Source organism: Dermacentor albipictus, chromosome 9 (assembly GCF_038994185.2).
Source record: "Dermacentor albipictus isolate Rhodes 1998 colony chromosome 9, USDA_Dalb.pri_finalv2, whole genome shotgun sequence".
Taxonomy (NCBI): Eukaryota; Metazoa; Arthropoda; class Arachnida; order Ixodida; family Ixodidae; genus Dermacentor; species Dermacentor albipictus.
The window spans coordinates 39,796,899-39,819,917 of NC_091829.1; the positions used below are offsets into that span (position 1 = coordinate 39,796,899).

The 23,019-nt window shown below is 49.1% G+C and overlaps 1 protein-coding gene across 3 annotated transcripts; it reads left to right on the forward strand.

The window, feature by feature from the left end:
* Positions 1-2,871: 2,871 nt before the first annotated feature.
* Positions 2,872-22,700, forward strand: LOC135916512 (E3 ubiquitin-protein ligase Siah1-like). 3 transcript variants are annotated; one of them, XM_065449907.2, is made up of 6 exons: positions 2,872-3,137; positions 5,892-6,010; positions 6,069-6,321; positions 8,806-8,938; positions 9,827-9,933; positions 22,062-22,700. In XM_065449907.2, exons 3-6 carry the CDS (start codon positions 6,147-6,149, stop codon positions 22,433-22,435), a joined length of 789 nt encoding a protein of 262 aa, XP_065305979.1. In that variant the 5' UTR covers positions 2,872-3,137; positions 5,892-6,010; positions 6,069-6,146; the 3' UTR covers positions 22,436-22,700. The 3 variants fall into 3 exon arrangements, with proteins under 3 accessions (XP_065305979.1, XP_065305978.1, XP_065305977.1); XM_065449906.2 differs by having other exon boundaries at positions 5,911-6,014; XM_065449905.2 differs by having other exon boundaries at positions 5,911-6,010.
* The last annotated feature ends 319 nt before the right edge of the window (positions 22,701-23,019 follow it).

Below are 23,019 nucleotides of genomic sequence, written 5' to 3' on the forward strand. Positions count from 1 at the left end.
TTCAAAGCAAGTTGCGAGCCGAGAAATGTTAATTACGAAGTAGCTGATTACTTGTTTATTTGTTGTGACATAAGGAACAGAACAGAGCGTCAAGGAAAGCATTATCGATTCTTGTGTTATTGGTAGTAGTAGTAATAGACGTTATACATCAAAAAGATTCGGCCTTTGATAGGAGACACCACAGCTTTCTTCCGAGCTGCATAAGGGATCGGCGTGAGGTAGCTGGTGTTCCATTTGGAAAAAAAAATCACAGCGCGTAAGACAAAGACGGACACATTATTCCGTTGTTGATCTTTTTTATACCACGTCTTGCGAACTGTTTACCCTTAGAGAGAGAGAGGGGGGGGAAGAAGGAAAGGCAGGGAGGTTAACCAGACTGAGTCCAGTTTGCTACCCTACACGTGGGGAGGGGAATGGGGAGTGAAAGAGAGAGAGAGGGAGAACTTAGGTGTAGGATGTCTATAGTCGGGCACTCAAGTCTGTTGCCTTCAGGTAGTGAAAAAGCGCTCCAACTACTTTCTGCGCTAACGAACTGTGAGGCCAGTCTCCCAAGATCTTCGCTTCCGTAAATGGCCTGTCATCCAGTCTATTCAAGGCACACTGGAGAGTCTCACGTTGATTCTCCAGTGTTTACCCTTAATTTCGAAGCCGGGGGTAGGGGTGCGAAGTTACATCATATCCACGGTTTCAGTCGATAAGCCTTGCACTTAGTCGACTAGTTCCCTCGCGAGTTCAATGACAGTTCTTGCTCGCGCGGAACCAGCACAACAATCCCTGCGCGAGCGCTGAACTACCTTGGTGACGAGCGCAGCGAATGCTGTGAACTTGCCGCGCACGTTCTCTGCACTGAGTGAAACGCATGGCGACGCGCAGATGCCGCCATGTTGAACTAAGTGCGGCGCCTCGTGAACTATATCAGAGAGTGTAGGCGAATCGAATCGACCTCGTGTACTGCCCGTTCATCCTTCCTGCGCCAGGGATGCCCATTCTGGACACTGTCAAATTTCGCCATACTGTCGAATTCGCAATCTCGTGGGCTGTGATTGGCTCAAAGGGCGGCCGCGCCCTCTCTGATTGGTCCAGAGTACTTAACGCGGCAGAGTTCGATGACGTCACGAAATTTTGGCGGTACCCGGATTACAGTGCCGTAGCTGAAACGCCAAACGGGCAGCGCGCGCACACTCGGGCTACATTTCCCTGTAGCGTATGTGGCTTGGAGCACAGCCGGCGCTAGCGGGCGGTGAAGATTTCGGAGGCCATGTTTTCAGTCGTCCGATCTTGGACGCCACGCTCGGAGTATGCCAAGAGCTGTCTTTTCTGAAACAGGAGTCGTCGCTTGCCTCCGCGCGAAATCGACACCGAGGTTACACGCTTGTAGTCCTTGTAGTTACGTTCAACGATCGTTTCTCGACCTGTGGCTCTCGACCGCGACAAGCGCTCGGCAGCCAACGTCTACTGACGTAGCTCGTGAAAAGCTCGAATGCCGCGTCACATTCAACACGCAAGCAACAGCCAGCGACGTTATTATAATGTTAGTTTGTTTATGTTGTCGCTTTGTTGCACACGTTACAAATCGCGGCCATTCGTATACGTATCGACAGGAGAAGGTCCCACACAAAGTTGGGGACTGAAGAGGGAATTTGTCATAAGTCCGGATTTAGGCTATATTCAGTGCGGCTTTACTGGTCAAAAAAATTAAATTATGGGGTTTTACCTGCCCAAACCACTTCCCGATTATGAATAAATTTCGACCACCTGGAATTCCTTAACGTGCACCTAAATCTAAGTACACGGGTGTTATCGCATTCCGCCCCCATCGATATGCAGCCGCCGTGGCCGGGATTTGATCCCGCGACCACGCGCTCAGCAGCCTACCACCATAGCCATTGAGCAACCACGGCGGGTGGCTTTAGTGGTCAGATAACACGAGAAATACAAGTCGGAATATTAATTAGCTAATAAATTATAAAATTTTAACGGAAACGCGATAGTTGTGCTTAACCATATTAACACTGCAACGTTTCCTCAGGTTCCTTAAGGAGGGGACAAAGAAGGAGGAAGCTGGATACAGTCAATAAGTTGAACAGAAAGATTTTCTTTGATGAAATGCGCATTTTTATATTTATAGTGAATTCCAATGGCAGATTTGAAGTGGCTGACGAACTCTGCGCCAGAGCAATCCGGGGCAACATAATGAAAATTGCGATAAGAGAACTAGCAATTTTGAAGACCTTGCACAGATAATATGTAGTAATAGTATAGGCATAGACACTGGGTGATTTTAGCAGCACACTAGAACTCCGGGGCTACGGAACAACATTAGACTGTAACGACTACTCATCATTGCTTGAAAAGGCGTTGAAAGGTGCTCGTTAATGTAGCACGTGTCTCAGTTACAGAAGGCAAAATTTCAACAGAGTATATCCTGGAGAGGGAACCTGTAAAGGGATTTCTCCAAACTGTTACTAAAGTTTCACACGCAGCATCGCACAAAACGCGAACTTACATTAGCTACTACTGCTACTATTACTAATTAGTAGTAGTAGTAGTAGTAGTAGTAGTAGTAGTAGTAGTAGTAGGAGTAGTACTAGTAGTAGTAGTAGCGTCACTTTGGTTGCTACTACTACTACTACTACTACTACTACTGCTGCTGCTGCTGCTGCTGCTGCTGCTGCTGCTGCTGCTGCTGCTGCTGCTGCTGCTGCTGATGCTGCTACTACTACTACTACTACTACTACTACTACTACTACTACTACTAGATTAACGTTCCTGCTCACTGGGAAAAAAGGCGACAGAGGTCACCACTCGCAATGCGAATGGCACGCCTGTAACATCATCCATCCATCCGCGCGCTATCAAACCGTTGCCCTGCGACGCCTGCCGCTTATCTGTCGACCAGTGTGCGGGAAGTTCCGCGTGCTGGCGCCAGCGACGGAAAGTGTAGCGCCGCTGTTGCCGCCTTGACTAGGTTCCACGGCCCGACTGATATAGCGCTCGCGATTTGATTGTTGTGTGTGTGCGAGCAGAAGCCCACAGCAGGCAGTTTGAACCTGGGGCCGCTGCAAACGCACCGGTGACACCCTCCCAAAGACAGCGACCGTCCTCGTAAAGCGAGCAGCTCTGATCAGCCGAAGGCGGTAAGTCCTTTACGAGTTTCTCGCGTGTAGCCTCGTTTTTCAAACAGCGCGAAACAGGCAGCAGAAGAATAACGGGACAGACACCCGAACTGCGTGTATTCCCCTCTAAAGGGCGCGGTCTGTTTTCGCGCTGTTGAGATATAATGTATGCAGACGGCTATTAGGCTGCCCCGGAAAGGCGGTGGTCCCGGGTTCGAGTCCCGGACCAGGACGAATTTTTCTTCAACTATGAGGCTTTTCTTTCGAGGAACCCGTATGGGTTTCCTTTGTAGCAATAGCTACGAACAGGTGGATGTCTCATTTTCCCTTGATTCATTACTTCACTCCACCTTGCGGGCTTCCGCAGAACTACTACGCCAAACTCTTGCCTTTGCTTCTTGTTGTCGACAAATTCGACTTCGCCCTGCCATCTGCTAGCCGCCTGGTTAGCTCAGATGGTAGAGCGGCTGCCCCGGAAAGGCGGTGGTCCCGGGTTCGAGTCCCGGACCAGGACGAATTTTTCTTCAACTATGAGGCTTTTCTTTCGACGAACCCGTATGGGTTTCCTTTGTAGCAATTGCTACGAACAGGTGGATGTCTCATTTTCCCTTTATTCAATGTATGCAGACGTAGTACACATTTCCGCCCTGAGCACTTTGAGCGTTGCGCTGCTCGAATGCTTGTGAATGGGTGTAAAAGAAGGATAGTGAGAAGCTTGCTCCCGCAGCGGATGTGGAAGCCACATCCTGACACATCGAAACTCGCAGCCTCTGCGATATTAGAGAGTTTCGTTTGGGAGGGCGCGAGACGCTTGCGTCTCTGCAAAGCCCAAGCAAACTGTGTTCTTGGGTGCGCAAACTGCTTGCGTGCCCTCAGCTAGAACTCTGTTGCTTTTTTTTTTTGCCCCACAGTGCTGCTCTGGACTGTTCTAGGTGGAATCGTAGACGTCTGTAGTTCAGTAATGCGCAGCAAGGAAGACCGACTCTGCCAGCGACAAAATTGTGAATCTAATTACCTTCCTGGGTTGTGATAGCGGTTTTTCTGTAGTTCACATTTATTATCTTGCACTCGCTTTCCCCGGCACCTTGCAGGCATCTTTCAACTTGAGCTACTTTTCTGTTACACGTGATTCCTTTCTGCTCATTTTGTTCCTTGCCTTTTCTTGGAGCGTGTCATGCCAGTGGCAGCCCGCTTGAAACGTTGGTCGTGGTTTTGTTTCTCTGTGCTACCGTCTGAATTAGACTGTGCGCACATCTGAACTAGTTTACCAAAAAAAGCTGTGTGGTGCCATCATTTCTGAAGTGTTTGATGGTTTCCCCTAACGAGATATAATATTCGCAATCCAAATGCCAGCTTCGTACGTACTGCCGTACTATCACTTGAAGAGCACTGATAAGCAACAATTTTTTTTTAACTCTCAACATTGTGCATTTGTATAGATGGTAAAATACCTCTTAATTAAATGCAACCCACCCGTCATAAGGAGAGTGCTAAATGTAGTCACACCTACTGGCGTTATCGTTTTTTCTTTCTTTGTTAGCATTAGAGGATATGTCAGTATTTCTGAAGTACCCGTTTCAGCGACGAAAAAGTTCTTTGTCGTCATGTATTTATCAGTGGCACGTCAACATTTTGTTTATTTTAGAGATGAGCGAGGTTCGCCTAAGCGGTTCGTATTGCTGTCGATAGCACGAAAACGATACGGCAGCGTGGACTTCTCGCATCTTTCCTTATCATACGTACAATCAGTTCCTCGTCTGTGCTGTCGTCGATAAAGAGGAGAAAAATAAAATCCTGAAACTCGACGCTACGTTTCACGAAAGAGCCGATAGCCAGATCACAGACACTTACCTGGCTTTTCTATTCAAGTCCAGGAAGAGAGATAGTGCGTTGGAGTGCTACTGCGTCACACTCTAACGAAACGAAATTCAGAACCGAAGGACTCGATCTTCTTTTTTTTTTTTCACTGAGGACAAGCACAAGCATAGGAAAAGCATCTCTTTGTTTTATTGAAGTATAGAATTAATCGTGGATGACGGGTAAAGTTTATTGTCACCCTCCTGTTCCTAATAGAGAAGATAAGTGAAAGACAACTTGACGCCAATGGGAGCCGAACCCGCAACCCTCTCCTGATGCGCGCGATGGTAAAGCAATTGAGCTACGGCAACGGCCGTCTTTCCGATTGTTTTCTAAGAACATATTTGTCTATACCCTCGCAATATTTTTGTTAAAATTGAGCGGGCGTCTACCGCAGAGCGTGTCAAGATCTGAATTTCTTGTGCTACGCGGTTCTCTTCAGGCGTGCCTTTGTTTTCCGCAACAAACCACCGCGCACCGCCACAAACACGGTAGACAGTACCTTCAACGATACAGGGGTTATCTGTAAAAACGTGAACGGGGAGTTGACCGGGCTTATCGATGCACAGCACAGCACATAGCCATCTATGGTGACGCTTGCATCAGCAAAGCATCGAGCTCATTATCGAGAAAATAGCTTCAATTTGTGTGCATGACCTGCGTTCTTATCACAAGATAGGTCCCAACTATGGTGCAATACACGTTGTCAGCGTGCTCCCAGCGCGCGTTCTACTACGCGCCTAGTGGAGCTTACATGCGAGTTTTCATCGCGCAGATAAACTTGTTGTTGAAAGTTATCGCCACGCATGTGTGTATTCTGTATCACTCTTTTCTTCAGTGTCAGTGGTGCTACGCCTAAGGCCCTCAGTATGTCATGCCAACAAGCCTAATGTGCAACCTTAGTAAACTTCATTTCAGTCTTTCTTTGATCTAAAAGGTATCCCACCCATCGTCACGAAGACCAATCGGAAGTGTGAGCGCGAGTAAAAGGGGGCAGGAGCTCGAGAGTCTGGTGGTGCCAACGGACACCAGCGGAGGTAGGTAGGACATTAGGCAAAATAGGTTGGTCGTGTAGCCCACCACTCCGTTTCAAAGGGGACACTCATAGCATCAATCCATCCATCCATCCGGAGGCCAAGAGCTGCGACAGCCGCAAGCCTTCCGGACGCCGTGATGGCGGCGCAGGACGGAACTACGTTCACTCCGGACAGCGTGGACAGCCTGTTCGAGTGCCCCGTGTGCTCGGACACCGTACTGCCACCCATCCTGCAGTGTCGCAACGGCCACTTGCTATGCTCAAACTGCAGAAAGAACGTCACGAGTTGTCCCGTCTGCCGAAGTCCGCTGGGTGAGTGGATTGCGACGACTGTGGTCCCGCTGACATTAGACAGATCTGGCATGTCCGGTATTTTGGTAAACGCGGGGGAACTTAGCGTTTTGCCGGATGGGCGCAGGCTCAAACATGAGTGGGCTGCACCGTGAAAACCACTCACGTGGAATACCTGATATTTAGTGGAATACCGGACACACTAAAAAAACTATTTCAGCCCGAAAGAGAGGCTGGAGCACTCTCGTAATTTGTAGAAAAGCTGTATGCGTAGGTACAGCTTATACACTTCATAGTCGTCTGCTGCCATCGCTGCCGTGCTAGGTCTAAACATCCTCGCAATATCCCGTGGCATCGGAAAATGACGAAGCATATGCGATCTCATGCGCATTCATCACGGTTTGGCAGTAGACAGTATCAGATTACGCGCGAGCGCGACCAGGTAGTGCACCCGCTATGCCAACATACTACGACAGTCCGCTAGCCGCTCGCTTGATTGTTCTGCCTGTAACATGCGGCTCAAAATTTCGTTTTCACTGTCATAAACTTAGCAAATATCGAGGGCGGAATCAAGGCTAGGACAGAGCTAGTAACGTGTAAACGGAACTCGCCTTCATTTCACGATCATTAATATTTGTCTCTCCAATCTGAACCAACTATCTAGCAGCAAGTAATCTAATGTACTGCGAGAAATGCAAAAGATTTCACTCTCCTTCACGTCTCGTGTATTGCAAAAACGTGCAGCAATAAGCTCAGTCAAAAAAACCACTCGAATTACTTGCTGGAACCAGGATGGTTAAGGACCACCGAGGCTGGAGCATACCCGGAAATGTTTGCGTACAAAATTGGCTGTGCGCTACCACAAATATAGTCTATCGTTACACTCCCGGCCCGCTGAGGCCCTCGATGAGCCTCCAACCCACGGATTAGTACAGGTTCCAACTTTGGTGTCCACGTCGAACCATTGGTGTCCCGGAGGTGCCAGCCAAAGTGTGCTGAATAATCGCACGTTGTGTGCACTTTGCACTTGCGCAAATGCTAGTGGACGCGCACTCTTGACCGTACCTTTAGACGAAGTCTGAACTGCAAGGCACAGCCGCGCAGATACGCGGCGGTTTCCGTGTTTTAGTAGCGGGCTGTATTGGGAGCACGCTTACAAAGGCGCCCGCTAAGCTTTCTACGGTGGCTTCATCTCGATGCGAATCGAGCACAATAATCCCCACGTTTTCAGACTTTGCTAGATAAGCAAGAACTCACCAGGCAGACTGAAATATGTCGTAGTTTCGCCCGAAAGGCGAACCATCAGTTATAAGATAGCTATACTATGTAAGGATAGCAGTTTCCTCTGCCGTATAAACATGCAAATATTCGCTTACTGACTAAATTAACAAGAACGCTGTCAGGAGAACACAGGCAAACGTGAACACATGTCACTCGATGAGTGCGAACACCCGCAGTCAGAACGCTGACGTGAGGAAGTGCGGCAGCAGCAGCGAGCGAATTTCCTTTCGTGCTGCCTCTCGCTTCAGCGCGAGCGAAGCGGTGCGAACACAGCGCACACGAATGCATCAGCCCTAGGCGCGCATAGACTCTCACACCTACAGCAGATCGCTTTCAAGATGGGTCTTCCTGCTACCTTGCGCGCGGTAGAAGACAGCGCGCTTCCTTCCCCCCTTCCTCCGCGTGGGCTCACAGTTTGGCTCGATATCTCGCGGGCCGAGCCTCGTCCGCGGATGCGGGCGGCTTGAATGAGGAGGAGAGACACAAGGAACCCTGCGAGACTTATCATGAAATAGCCCATAGGTATCGCTTGAGGCGTCGCGCGCTCCCACCACCGGCCAAGCAACTCGATAAAACGCAAGCGGTAGCGTTTAGGCGAGTCCAGACAAACACATACCCGCACCCAAAGTACATCAACAAAATCACAGGGGGCAAGGAAAGCGACCAATGTAGGCTCTGTGCACAAACAGGAACACGCACACCAATAATGTGGGAATGCACCTCGCTCCTGTTTTCTCATCCCACCGTCAGCAGCGAGACTGACTGGACAGCCTGGCTCAGTTCCGGGGACGTCGACCGACAGCTTGAACTACAGTGGACTGGGCGGAGAAGGCCAAGCAGGCCTAGGGCCTTACTTGAGCCCGATCCCTGAGCCACGTCCCCCATTACCCTTCCCCCTTTCAATAAAGTTTATCACCATCACCACCCTTGCGCACGCGAGACCGAGCCACCATCCTTCTCTGATGATCCTTGCACGCTTTCACTCGCACCCACAGTGTAGGGCGCGCGGCCGCGATGTTATCATAGTTGGACGTCATACGGCACTTCGGACTTTATCATGGCCACGGCGACTGGAGTACGCATATAATTGAAAATTATCTAAAGTACAAATTGTTCATTCTGCAGCCGTAACTTACTCGGCTTTCTGCATGTACCTCTAGAACGAAACTATTGCTGCGATGAAACCTTCGCTATAGTGTGTGTATCCGCGGCGTTCATGCGCAGGCGATATCCGCAACCTCAGCTTGGAAAAACTCTCTGAGAAGGTCACGTTCCCGTGCAAGTTCAAGGTCATGGGTTGCTCGTTGAGGCTATCTGCAGTTGACAAGCTCAGACACCAAGAGAACTGCGATTTCAGGTCAGTTTTTCGTTGCTGTTGTTGTTTCTTCTTGTAGGACGTGGTATTTATTTACCTCTAAAAGTAAACCAGAGGACAAAATTCGTATTAGCCTTGGGACAATTATGAACATTACCTTAATGTCCTCAGGAAAAGCAGACCCATGTATTACTCCACTGCAGAGGGAACGTGTTTTAGGGGTTGTTTGCTTAAACCGCTTGCACACACTGGCGGGAACATTTTCAATGTGTCAACGAAATCTTACTAAGGACTGTGACGCACGAAATGGGGAAAAGGCAACGTTGCTGAACCTGTTTTGAATGAACGCTAAAAAGCGACGCTCCATTAAGCTAGACGTTGCGGTATACCTGTCCATTAAGTTGACAATGTTTACTCTAAGGCGTAGAGATCACTGACTCGCGAAGAAAATCGCTGATTTTAGGCACGGCACAAGTATTCTGCAACTCAAATCTCCCGTGAAGAAACGGGATCATTTACTTACGTGTGGAATCCGGCAACTTGTGCCTGTTTCTTGCGCACAGAGGATGCTGCAATCCTGCGAATACGAGTAAAAAATTAGGTTAACGACGTGGGCCGCATATAAGCGTCCGTCCATCCATCCCGGCTCCACAGTTCCGAAAACTTTGTGTGAAGTACCATATAAGTGATTTGCGCAGCTTGAAAATTCATGTGCCCCTTCAAATTGGGAACTATTTTAAAAGGAACGGCATTATAGTCGTGTGAGTTGATCCCGGATTTTACACAGTGGTGGCAGCCAGCCCTGTGTTCCGTTTGCGGAATCTTCTCGCACATCTCATCTCTGTACAGTTGGATGCTCTGCATATCCTAAAGCGTTAATAATCTCTTTAGCTTGACATGATCCGTGTTCTCTTTTGCATATTTATTCAGGCCGTTTCGGTGCCCGTACCCAAGCCGCCAATGCGAGTGGCACGGATGGCCGCACGAAGTAAGGATGCACCTTGTCAGTTCGCACCAACATGTTTCGACGTTCCAAGGTAAGATATCGACACGTGTACTTATATTTATTGGGCGACCACGTTTCGCCGCTTAACAACTGTAATCGCGCAGCGAGGGACGCGCCTGCATGTATGCGACGTTTCTGGAAAATTATCGATGCTTCTACCCGGCTGTCTGTTGTCGCCGAACATTGTGTTATCTGATTTCATCGCGTAACGCGAATGGTGTAGAACTTTGTGGAAGGCACGCGGGTCCGAACGATTAGTCTGGAACATTCGACGACAGCTCTATAAAAGCCGACGCGCTGGACCCGCTGATAAGATTTTCGACGATCGCCGACTGTGTTCACCGCTATCGTTGTGCTTTAAGAGTAGCCTGTTTTGTGGGCATGGGTTCGCCCAATAAAAACTAGTTTTGTCTTTCACAGTACTGCTACTGTGTTCTTTGACGTCACGACCACGTGACAATATCGCGCCACTCAAGTACTGCGAATATAAGGGGGAATTGGGGGGGGGGGGGGAGCTGGAATGCCATGCAGATCAAACGCACATTTTGGAATCAATGGGACGCGAAATTTTCGTGATCCGCTTGATTAAATGCTACGCCCTCCTAAGACCCCTCGTACAATATAGTGCACATTGCGTTCGATTTCTCAAAATCATCTCTGAAACTATTATTCAAAATATTCATCCTGGACATAGCTTCGTGGAAGTGTAACTGTAAGGAACTCATTTACTTACATTCTGTTCGTCCGTTTTCTAGAAATTTTACACAACATTGATATAGAACTGTGTTGTCGCAGACGGCAGTGTTTCCGATTCCTCGAGTCTGTGTGAAAATAGAGAACGCAGCAGTATGACAATGTACTACACGTATAGTTCCGTCTTCGTCTCTGCTTTTAGGCAGTGAAAGGCAGTTTTTACCGAGGCAAACATGCGCATACGGTTACTTCTTCCGCGTACCTAGAGATGCATATATTTTCGCATCAAGCATGGTGTTTAAATACGAAAACTCCCTTTTGCGTCGGTAGCGTACCAGTAGACAATGAAAATCGGCTCGGGAAGCGGTTATGTCTCATAAGTCTATTCACATCTCAGGAGGATATAAAAGTGTTCATCTTCTGCAATGCGCTTTGCAGCTGCGTTGATTAGCTGCCCGCCCGGCAAACGAAGCTAGACGCGGAACACCCGCTCCTCATGCGACCCACCTAATCGACCGAACTACTGAACGCCCCCCCCCCCCCCCCCTTTATTTTTTGAATTGCGTCATCTCCGTGATCAGCGGCGTTTACTATTGCGCTGTCTCCAGGATCAAGCCCACTTTACTAAGCAAGAAGCCGCTCGAACAGACGTCCCAAAGCGCGCAAAATAAGGCACAGAAAGCTGTGCCTCTCATAAACGAATTGTGCGCTGGTAGGCGTGTGCGCTGGTAGGCGTATGTTTGTTGCAATAAGGACAACTGGACAACTAGGCACCATTTGCTATTTCCCTGCGCAATTGCGCAGAGAGCAGAACCAGCTACTGGCACATCTGTAGGGGTAGAGCAGATAAGGTAGATTACGTATCATCCGATTGTTATTTAAGTGATCTCGTGTGCGCGCTACTAGGCGAGACAGCAGCAGCCGCCACGACCTGCAAACACGGCATAGTCCTCCTAGAAAACTTCGCTGTAATAACGCCGCGCCGAACCGAATCAGTGAATACGCTGAGCACTTCCAGTGTGTGTGTGAAGTGATTTTTGGAAAGGAAACGAAAGAGATCAGTGCAGCGCCGTAACTGTCTCTCAGAGGAGGACACCTCAACAGCACTGCACGGGGAAGGGCGAATGGGAAGAAAAGGATGAAGGAGAGAAAGACTGGACGAACGTGGCAAGGGGGAAAAAAATAATGTGAGTGCGGGGCTCACAGCCGCGCTCTCAAGTGCGTCGCATTGCAGTAGTCTAGCAGTGCCGAAAGAGCGTGCTTCACGATGGACGAGTGGGCTGCAGGGAATAGCAGCGCGGTCGCCGTATCGTAAGTCAGTCCCAGTCGCCGATAGACTGTACACAAGTCCGTGCGCTCCACATCGAAGGCAGGGCAGCGAAGTAGCAAGTGGTCGAGCGTCTCCAAATCGGCGCAGTTGCTGCACGCGGGGTCGCCAATTCCCTGCAGCCTGTGTGTTCTAGCAGCCGTCCTGTAGCAGCCGACGCGCAGGCGAAGCAGGAAAGAGCGGTCCGCCCGGGAGAAGCCCACGCGGGGGAACACTTCCAGTGTCGAGTGTTCCCTCTCGAGTGAATCCGTGGTCAAACGAGCAACCGAATGCCCAATGACCGTGTGCGTGTGCGTGCTCTGATTGGCCCTGAGGCCCACTACGGCGACTCTGATTGGCCCTGAGGCCCACTACCGACTGTGATTGGCCCTGAGGCCCACTACGGCGACTCTGATTGTCCCTGAGGCCCACTACGGCGACTCTGATTGTCCCTGAGGCCCACTACGGCGACTCTGATTGTCCCTGAGGCCCACTACGGCGACTCTGATTGTCCCTGAGGCCCACTACGGCGACTCTGATTGGGCCTGAGGCCTACTGCGGCGACTCTGATAGGCTGGATGTGCCGCGAATGCAGAACTTGAAGATATGGTGGAATTTGACGTTAGCTCCGCTTACAACAACGCGACGCGAGCGCGGGTCGAGTCAAAAAACCGGGATGGCTCGACCCGACAGAGTGCTTACGCGCGTCTTGCCATACAGCTTGGGCGACTTGCAGGGCGGGGCTGGCCGAACACACCTCGACGCTCACTCGGCCCAAGCCTCTGGCGCTTACACGATATCCGGCAAGCCGACTCGGCCCTACTTCAACATATTCAAGTAAAGTTGCTAGCTTCCACAATACACCGGAAATGACCCTCCAACATGTGGCAGATGCGGGGAGAGGCTGACCGTGCTCCACGTTCTCCTGGAGTGTCGGAAAGCCGAATCTGAGAGAAGGAGACATTTTTCCTTAGCATACCGTCAACACATTCCTCTTCATCCTGTAATGTTTCTCGGTCCAGAACCGCTTTTTAATACAAACACTGTCCTAGGTTTCCTCAAAGATGTTGTCCTACACGTTATTAGTCCCATACATTCGTAGCGCTTTCCCTCTTGAGAGGATGCCGCTGTGAAAGTCATACTGTATAGCACATGCCTCCAGGCCTTTGTGTTTCAAGGGCTCTGGCGAGGGAGTAGTGCTCCAGGTAATTTTACCATCTCACAGATCTTTTATAATGCATCATTCTCTCACGATGGACTTTATTTCTCATAGAACATGTCATTATCATCGACACAATCTTATAACACATAGATTTTACGCACTCTAGAGCGACTATATTTAAGGCCCCTTTACAGCCACGTCACATCAACTTCATTGAACTCATAACTACATTGCGAATTCATCAACATTTGCTTGGCGTTCTTTGGCCATACCTGGCCCTTGCGCCAATAAAAACCGAACATTCATTCATTAGCTTCCACAATATAGCCCTCCAGCCTGAGGCTACAGTAGTACTGACGCCTTGTGTTTTAATGGTAATCGAGGAACGAGGAACCATGAACGAACGTCCAGCGAAGAATAGTAAAAGACGGTTAGAGTATAGTTGACGTAATGGTAGGGGAATCCGCAGAACGAGTGCATTACTTTCAGGGCGACTGATTTATAGCTCGATGGTTTGTAATCGCGAACCATGGATCGACCTTAAGAGCTGTTAAAAGAGAGAGACAAAAGGGAACGAAAGACAGGGAGGTTAGCCAGTGTAAATACCGGCTGGCTACCCTGTGCTGGGGAAAGGGCTAAAGGGAATAAAAGCAGAAGGAAGAGAGAAAAAAACAAGAAAAATACACACGGTAACGCGATATTACGCGCAACAATAAAAGCCGCCACAGAAAGTAAACACAAGAAACAGAGCTTGGTTGCGCGATACAACGCCTCGGCTCCGCATCTTCCTAACTTGCCGGTGTAAAGAACGGCGGGTTGCACAACAAGACTGCCACCTTGCCACCTGATTACGACAAGGGGTGCAAGACGCGCACCTGCACCTCTCCGTGCTGCAGCTGCGAGGCGTTCAAAGAAGCGACCTTTGCGCTGGAACCCGCCGCCTTCCTCCAGCCCCTTCGACATGGTGACGGGACGAATTCGGTGTGTGGACAATGATTCCAGAGTTCCTCAACGCGGGGCTGATTTGACACGCCTGGAGAAGCTACCGCGGGAAGACTTATTTTTGTGCTTCTCAAGGTTTGGAGTGGCTCGGAACAATGAGCGACGCGCGATCGACAACGTCGATTTTCCGGAACGGCACCACCTTCAACACCGTCGCTTGGGCTTCGGAATGTGTGTGCCTTTGTGTCTGTAAACTGGTCTTCAGAGCAGCTGCGAGTTGGTGATGTGTAAACGAACAGCCGCCGCGTCGTGGACGGGCGGATCGAGTGTATAAAAACTGTGGTTGTGCGATTGTTGGACGCACTTCTCTTGAGCAGTCAGGTTAGACTGGTTCACTTCTCTCATGCAGTCCTGTTGGACTAATACTATTTTTCTCAAACAGTCATGTTAGACTGAGTTAATTTTCTGTAAATAAACCCCTTTTTCCTCGTTCTCGATGAGAAGCAGTTCTTCACTTCATCAACGATCTCAGCGTAAATAAGTTGGGCGACGGCATGGGCCAGCTACCTTCGAATTCATGCCGTACTCCAATCTTGGCAAAGGACCACGGACGAAGGGATTGAGCCCCCAATCCTGACAACTGGCTGACAGCGGTGAGATGGACTTTGCGACATGGTGCTGTATCTGTGGTGAGTGCTTGGTTTTTGCTTTGACTCTCTAGGCTTCATTTTGTGGTTGTTCTGTTTAGAACAGTAGGGAAGCTAGATTGTTGTGTGTTAGCTAGGTTGTGTTTTCCTAGCTAGATTTAGAGAGCAGAATCAAGGCAGTAAAGCAGCAGTCATGGAGTTAAGGACATTGCTGAGAGACGAGTTGTTGATTGTTGGTGAGGAACTGGGCCTAAATGTACGCAAGGAAATGCTCAAATCGGAATTATTGGAGCTAATTTCCAATCAGGCCAGTGAGCAAGATATTGAAATGGGATTGGAACTTCTCAAAAAGAGAGAGAAACGGGAAAAAGAAAGAGAAGAACGGGACAGAGAAAAACGAGAGAGAGAGGAACGGGATAGAGAGAGAGAGGAACGCGATAAAGATCGCGAGATAACAAAAATGCAACTTGAACTTGAAAACAGACGTTTGGAGTTGTCTCAAGGAAGTGAAGGAGCTCTGGGTCGATCAAGTGAGGCAGAATCGTACCGCATGGACAGGCTATTAAAGCCATATGAGGTCGGGACCGACATAGGCTTGTTCCTAAGCAATTTTGAAAGGACTTGCGAAAAGATGAACTTCGGTCCGAGTACATGGCCACAGCGGTTGCTGTCTATGTTGCCGTGTGAGGCGGCGGAAGTAATCGCCAGATTGAGTGTGCAGGATGCATATGATTATGCGAAAGTTAAGGCTAGTCTCCTGAAGAAATACCGCCTTTCAGCCGAAGCTTTTCGGCAAAGGTTTAGGAGCACAGGCAAGAAAGATAGCGAGGGCTATCCGGAGTTTGCATATAGCTTAAAGGCCAACCTAGTCGAGTGGCTTAAAAGCGCGGAAGCGTACGACAGCAGAGACATGATCATTGAATGCATGTGTCTAGAGCAGTTTTACAAAACCATTCCCCAAGCTGTGAAACTGTGGGTGCAAGATAGAGGTAATGTAAACACTGTGGAAAGGGCGGCTGAATTAGCCGAAGAGTACGCAACCCGTAGAAAGTTGAACGCCGAGGAGGGAAACTGGGACGGTCGAAATGGACCGCGGAAACCATTTCCGTTCAAAAAGGGTGCGCAAACTAGACGATCGAAGCCTGTAGACATGGCGGAAAAGCCCGCAGAAAAGAGCGAGGAGAAACTTATCGGAGAAACCGCACAAGAACAGAAAAGAAAGTTCGGATCTTTTAGACCAATTCGCTGTTACAAATGCCACAAACTGGGACATATAGCTGTAAACTGCGAGAAGCCAAGCGTAGTTTTTTCCTACGTGGAGGAAAAGGATGAGAATATGGAACTTTTAAGTCCATATCTCCACGACCTGCAAGTTAATGGAAAACCATGCCGAGTGCTAAGAGACAGTGCCGCCACGCTGGACATTGTCCATCCGTCTTACGTGATGGTAGAGGACTTCACCGGAGAAGTAGCATGGATAAAACAGGTTGTAGAAGAACACAGCGTGTGTCTGCCCATGGCCAAAGTCAAAATCAGTGGACCATTCGGGGAGCTAGAGACTGAGGCTGCAGTTTCCAAATTTTTGTCACTGCAGTATCCCTACATCTTTTCGAATCGTTCGAATCAGTTACTGCGTGACAGAGGGCTCAAACTGGGAGAGGGCATAGTACAGGCATTGACCCGAGGCCAAGCTCGTAAGATCGCGGCGCTTTCGGCTGAAAATGCTCAAGCTCCTCCAGCTGAAGCAGAAAAGGGGATAGCTTCAATACCCGAATCCGAGCTAGGCCCGAGGGACAAAAGAACAGTTGAGGAGAGCCTGCCAGTCGACCAGCTCAATGAGAGCGTAGCACTAGAGTGTCAGAGTTCTAGCCTGCAGGAAGAGCATGCAGACGCGCTCCCAAGCGAGACAGGGTCGTTGTTATCACCGGCCTCAAAGAACTTTGATCAACTCTTACGCGTGGATAGAGAGTCACTGGCAGCTGAGCAAAAGAATGATGAGAGCTTAGCTAAATTACGTGACACAGCTAAAGAAGGCATTGCTAGGCGCAACGTAACGATACATGAGAGAGGAGGATTGTTGTATCGGCATTACAGAGATCGAAAGGGTAAGATTTTAGATCAGTTAGTCATACCTACTAAGTATAGGGAGGACCTTTTGAGTCTTTGTCATGGAAATGGGTGGTCCGGCCACCTAGGCATAAACAAATCAAAGGAAAGATTGCTTATGGAATACTACTGGCCTGGCTGTTTCAAAGATGTAGAAAACTTTGTAAGATCATGCGACGCCTGCCAGCGTTCTGGTAAACCAGGAGAGACTTGGAAAGCTCCACTGAAGGTAGTGCCCTTAATAACAGAGCCTTTCAGACGACTTGTAATAGACACGGTAGGGCCTCTTCCAAAAACAAAATCAGGCTACAGGTACTTGTTTACCATGCTGTGTCCGGCCACCAAGTTTCCAGAAGCAATCCCTTTGAAAGAGCTCAGCTCCACTGAAGTAGTAGACGCGCTTTTGACAGTGTTTGCACGAGTTGGGTTTCCAGCCGAAATTCAGGCAGATCAAGGGTCAGTATTCACGAGCGCACTGACTTCCACATTCTTGCAAAAGTGCGGGGTAAAGTTAATACACAGTTCTGTCTATCACCCTCAGTCGAACAGTGTAGAGAGGTGGCATTCGGTGCTTAAGCGAGTTTTGCGTGCGCTCTGTTACGAGCACAAGGAGGACTGGGAGAACTGTCTGCCGGCAACTTTGTTTGCTTTGCGAACGGTTCCACATGAAGCGACAGGGTTCTCACCAGCAGAACTAGTGTATGGGAGGACACTCCGGTCTCCACTGAGAATGTTAAGAGAGATGTGGGAGGAAAGAGGGGAGAGTCCAACCGTGGTTGAATACGTGCTAAATTTACTGGAGCGGCTAAGCGCAACCCAAGAACTAGTCGGAAAGAACATGGCACTAGCTCAAAAGAACGCCAAATTCTATTATGACAAGAATGCGAGGCTTCGTACGTTTAACGCCGGAGACCAGGTAATGATCCTCAAACCTTCAAGAAAGAACAAGCTTGAAGTTCACTGGGACGGGCCCGTTAAAGTGTTGCACAAACTTTCAGAAACTAACTATGCTTTGAGAATGCCCGGTCGCAGGAAGGAAGTGAGGATATATCACTGTAATTTGATGAAGCCGTATGTAGAGCGGAGCGGAGTCGTTAACTATGCTGTCAAAGAGCCGGATGACATCGGTACCAAGTTTAAGGAGTATAGGGCAACCTCCAACTCTGAAATCGGCCTAGAAGAAGTAGTAGAACACTCGGTAAGCTCGCATGCTCTAAGACCCGAGCAGCTAGATGAGCTAAAAGGGGTGTTAGGGGAATATCTCGACAGATTCAGCGATCGGCCGGGTAGAACCGAACTGATAACGCATGAAATTGAGCTGACCTCTACCGAACCAGTAAGATCAAAACCTTACAGGGTGTCTCCAAGACAGAGAGAGATTATGGAGGCAGAGATACAGCGCATGCTAGAGTTGGGAGTTATTGAGCCCGCTGAGAGTGACTACACGTCACCGCTAATACTCGTAGAAACCCCTAACAAGGACCCTCGTCCGTGTGTTGACTACAGGAAGTTAAATGCGATCACTAGGGATCAGCTGTACCCGATACCCAACATTGAGGAACGAATTGAAAGAGTTAGCGCTGCTAAATACATTTCAACTATAGATCTCGTGCGGGGGTACTGGCAAGTTCCCCTTTCAGAAAGTGCCAGCCGCTATGCTGCATTCATCTCGCCTGTGGGCACTTTTCGCCCTCTCGCACTCAGCTTCGGGCTGAAGAACGCGCCGTTTAGCTTCTCTAAGTTAATGGATATTGTCCTAAAAGACTTGCAGGAGTTCGCCTTACCTTATCTTGATGATGTAGCCATTTTTTCGGACAGCTGGGAACAACACGTATCGCACCTCAAACAGGTGTTCTCACGGTTGAGGGAAGCCGGCTTAACGATGAAAGCGGAAAAGTGTAGGTTTGGTTGTTCGCAGGTTACTTATCTGGGCCATGTTGTTGGTCAGGGCATGAGACGGCCGGCTGAGCTGAAAATAGCTACGATTAGAGATTTTTCTCAGCCGCGCACGAAAACGGACGTTCGTTCATTTTTGGGACTTGTGGGGTACTATCAACGGTACATTCCGAATTACTCGCAATTGGCAAGTCCATTAACAGACGCCCTCCGAAAGGGAGCACCGAGTACCGTACTCTGGGATAAGGACAAAGAGAACGCTTTCCAAAGTTTGAAAACGCTATTGGTTTCTCGCCCTGTGCTTCGCGCGCCAGACTACACTAAGGAATTCATAGTTCAATGCGACGCAAGCGACAGAGGTATGGGCGTGGTACTTAGTCAAGTCGGCGACGATAACGAGGAGCATCCTATCCTCTACGCCAGCCGTAAACTAAATGTAAGAGAGGAAGCCTACAGCGCTTCAGAGAAGGAATGCGCTTGTTTGGTTTGGGCCGCCCAGAAGTTGTCGTGTTATTTGTACGGAGCGAAGTTCATCTTCGAGACCGACCACTGTCCTCTGACGTGGCTCAATCAAATGTCACACAAAAACGGCCGCTTGCTCCGATGGAGCCTCACTCTCCAAGAGTACAACTTCTCCGTTAGATATAAGAAGGGAAAGTTGCATAGCAATGCGGATGGTTTGAGCAGGCTAATTTGAATTCTGCGTTTGGGGGTCCCGCCTAAATTTTAGGGTTACTAGTGTTAATTTTATTAAGCGAAGAAGATCCCCTCTCGTTTAGCAGGATTCCCTCCATGATTGCTGAATTTGTCAGCAGGAATTTGCTTCAGAAATTGGCATAGTGAAATGCAGCATTTTTTTTGTTTCTGCACTTATGTTGTTGTTGTTTTTTTTGAAGCCTAGCGAGTCTAAAGTGAGAGCCAATGCACGTCATCTCGGCGCAGAGCCGTGTTGTGGGGTTCATTTTGCAGTTGCCTGTCCTTGTTGGATGTTTTGGGGCGGTGACATCAATGCACAGGTGGTCGCTGCGAGCCAAGACATCAATCCCCCCCTGACCAGCAGCCATTCTCTTCCTGCCTAGCGGTTGTCAGCGCTAGACAGTCGAGACTTTTGGGGCCATGGAGGCGCTGTAAAGAACGGCGGGTTGCACAACAAGACTGCCACCTTGCCACCTGATTACGACAAGGGGTGCAAGACGCGCACCTGCACCTCTCCGTGCTGCAGCTGCGAGGCGTTCAAAGAAGCGACCTTTGCGCTGGAACCCGCCGCCTTCCTCCAGCCCCTTCGACATGGTGACGGGACGAATTCGGTGTGTGGACAATGATTCCAGAGTTCCTCAACGCGGGGCTGATTTGACACGCCTGGAGAAGCTACCGCGGGAAGACTTATTTTTGTGCTTCTCAAGGTTTGGAGTGGCTCGGAACAATGAGCGACGCGCGATCGACAACGTCGATTTTCCGGAACGGCACCACCTTCAACACCGTCGCTTGGGCTTCGGAATGTGTGTGCCTTTGTGTCTGTAAACTGGTCTTCAGAGCAGCTGCGAGTTGGTGATGTGTAAACGAACAGCCGCCGCGTCGTGGACGGGCGGATCGAGTGTATAAAAACTGTGGTTGTGCGATTGTTGGACGCACTTCTCTTGAGCAGTCAGGTTAGACTGGTTCACTTCTCTCATGCAGTCCTGTTGGACTAATACTATTTTTCTCAAACAGTCATGTTAGACTGAGTTAATTTTCTGTAAATAAACCCCTTTTTCCTCGTTCTCGATGAGAAGCAGTTCTTCACTTCATCAACGATCTCAGCGTAAATAAGTTGGGCGACGGCATGGGCCAGCTACCTTCGAATTCATGCCGTACTCCAATCTTGGCAAAGGACCACGGACGAAGGGATTGAGCCCCCAATCCTGACACCGGACAGGAACGCAGTCGCTGTGCTGCAAAGCGCGTTGCAGAACAAGAAAAGTCCATAGCGTTCAATTAAACGTTTCAAGAAAGCTTAACATCGTGGATTCCGTTTGAGTTCAATTTCGATTTCACACTAAAATTAGTCTCGAAATACCGCATACCTGGCGTCGTCGGCATTACTTTAACGTCATGAGACAGAACGAAATGTGGTTGCATCGTGCAGCAATTAAATGTCTAGGTATGCGGATGTTGCTCATTAAAATAGGCAACATGACTGCTGCGCAGGTTTATTCTGAAAGGGCGTAGATATGTGGCTTCCGAGATGTATCCATTGCGATCTCGGAGGCCATGGTGGCAATCGCGCAGTGATCGCAGGAGCGGAGCGAGTCAATTTCATTTGCCGACGTCATGACGCATTCACTTCCAGTGTAGTGAAGCGGATTGTAGGAGTGGATATTAAGGTAGATTGTTAAGGGCGTCTTAACGCTTGCCAATACCTTTTTTCTGTTGTTCAGAGGGTTTGGACCTTCACTTACAGCAAAATTGCAGTACTCCTTAAGGTTCAGTGTACTTCAGGGTCCGTACTTTACGTTTAGACCATGTGTACCTTTGCTTCATTAAAACTTCTTTCTGAGCGAGTTGGTGCATACTTGACATAAAAATTGTTACAGCGCAAACACATGCAACCACAAAGTATCAAGGACGGGACACAAGCGCTTGTGTCCCGTCCTTGATACTTTGTGGTTGCATGTGTTTGCGCTGTAACAATTTTTATGTCATGTACCTTCGCTGACCGCTGCACAAATGGTTCCTTCGCGAAGTGTCTGTAAAGAAAAACACGTAAACACCATATGAACACGCGGGGGTTCGTTATAAAAGCCCACATTTTCCCGTATGTCATATGGGGCATACCCATGTGATACGTAGGAACATATTTTGATATGGTGTCTCCATATGTTCATGTCTTATGGGACCTTCCCCATATGACACATGGGGACCCACATATTTTGATACGGACGCCATATGTCTATATAGGGATCGTATGCGACATGCTAATGCCTTCGCTATTGCCTAATGTCTAATTTTAAGTCCGTCTAACGAAAAATTCCCTGCACGATGACAACTTCTGCAAGAAGTAAAGAGTGGCGAGTTGTTCCATTTAGTCTTTGTATATGGCGCCTCTCTGTTCCTTGTTTGGTATCATATGTCATATATTTTTACAATATCAATGTACCGTCCCCCTCACGCAATACTTCAAACAGCAGCCTGTAAGGAACATGTAAATAAATATAATTCCCTTCTATGATCTATGGGAAGTCCCAGGTTTTTATACAGACCCCCATATGTTAGTTCTGGGGATCACATGGGACATGCCCCTTACGATATATGGGGGACATGCGGGCTGTTACATACAGGACCTCGATCCGTTCAAGTGGCACTATTGGACATTGGATACCCGTGCATTTATTTCCTTCTCGACGAGTGTGCCTCCCGATCATGCGCAGGCGAGGAGATGATGCTGCGCGTCAACGCCAACGGCGCCGACGCCATCGCCTACTGGCTCCGGCTTCAGCTCTGCTTCGAGCGCGAGTTCATGGTGGTCCTGCGCCGAACGTCGATAGGCGACGAGCTGTGGCAGTTCTGCGCCGTCATGCAGGCGCTCGGCCCGGGCGACGCGTCGGACAGGTTCGCGTACCACATCGCCTACAACGGGCTCGATGGCGGCTGCGCACACGAGGGCATGCCGCTCGCCATCGGGGACAGCGTCGAGGTTGCCATGGACAACGGCGACTGCCTCCACTTCGAGATAAGCAACGATCAGATGCAGGTCTGCGACGGAATACTGCGCATCAAGTCGACCGTGAGGGACCTCTCGTGAGTGTCTCATCTCTCCCAGCTGCGTGACCCACCTTCCTGCTCTAGCGAGTGAATTCCGTGCGAAGTGCAACGAGCGACGAAGGCGCGGTGTGTGACGCGACAATGCGACTGCTGGTGCAACGGTGGGACGTGATGGACGCAACGGTGTGGATGTCGTCGATGCAAAGTGGTTGCATGAATATTTATCTCTTTTATGTATATTTCGTGTTTTAATGACGTTTAACAAACCTCAAATAAAGTGCCTGCAGCTAGGGGAAAGGCCCAAAGACGGCGTGTCAAAGGCCGTGGTATACTTGATTCCTGCATTTGGATTTCGGATGTACGCGGATACCATCATACGTGGCATTTCAACTATGCGTGCGACGTAGACGCCACGGTCTCCTATATTTCGGGCTCGTGTCAAGGTTCAGCCAACAAATGTCTTCGTGGAATGTGTTACAACTTCCTTTGCAGGAGAAAAAAAAACTTGATTGTTTTTATTGCAAGTTTACCACGTAGTCCTTTCGATTGCCCTAACAAAAACGCAGGGAGAGAAGGAAATGTTCGTCGATGGCTTGTTCTTGGCAAGTTGATTGATACTTGGTG

Coding starts and splice junctions, on each gene's coding strand:
- LOC135916512 (XM_065449907.2), top strand. CDS start 6,147: ATGGCGGCGCAGGACGGAACTACGTTCACTCCGGACAGCGTGGACAGC. Junction 8,939..9,826: donor CAAGAGAACTGCGATTTCAG/GTCAGTTTTTCG, acceptor ATATTTATTCAG/GCCGTTTCGGTGCCCGTACC. Junction 9,934..22,061: donor ACATGTTTCGACGTTCCAAG/GTAAGATATCGA, acceptor GATCATGCGCAG/GCGAGGAGATGATGCTGCGC.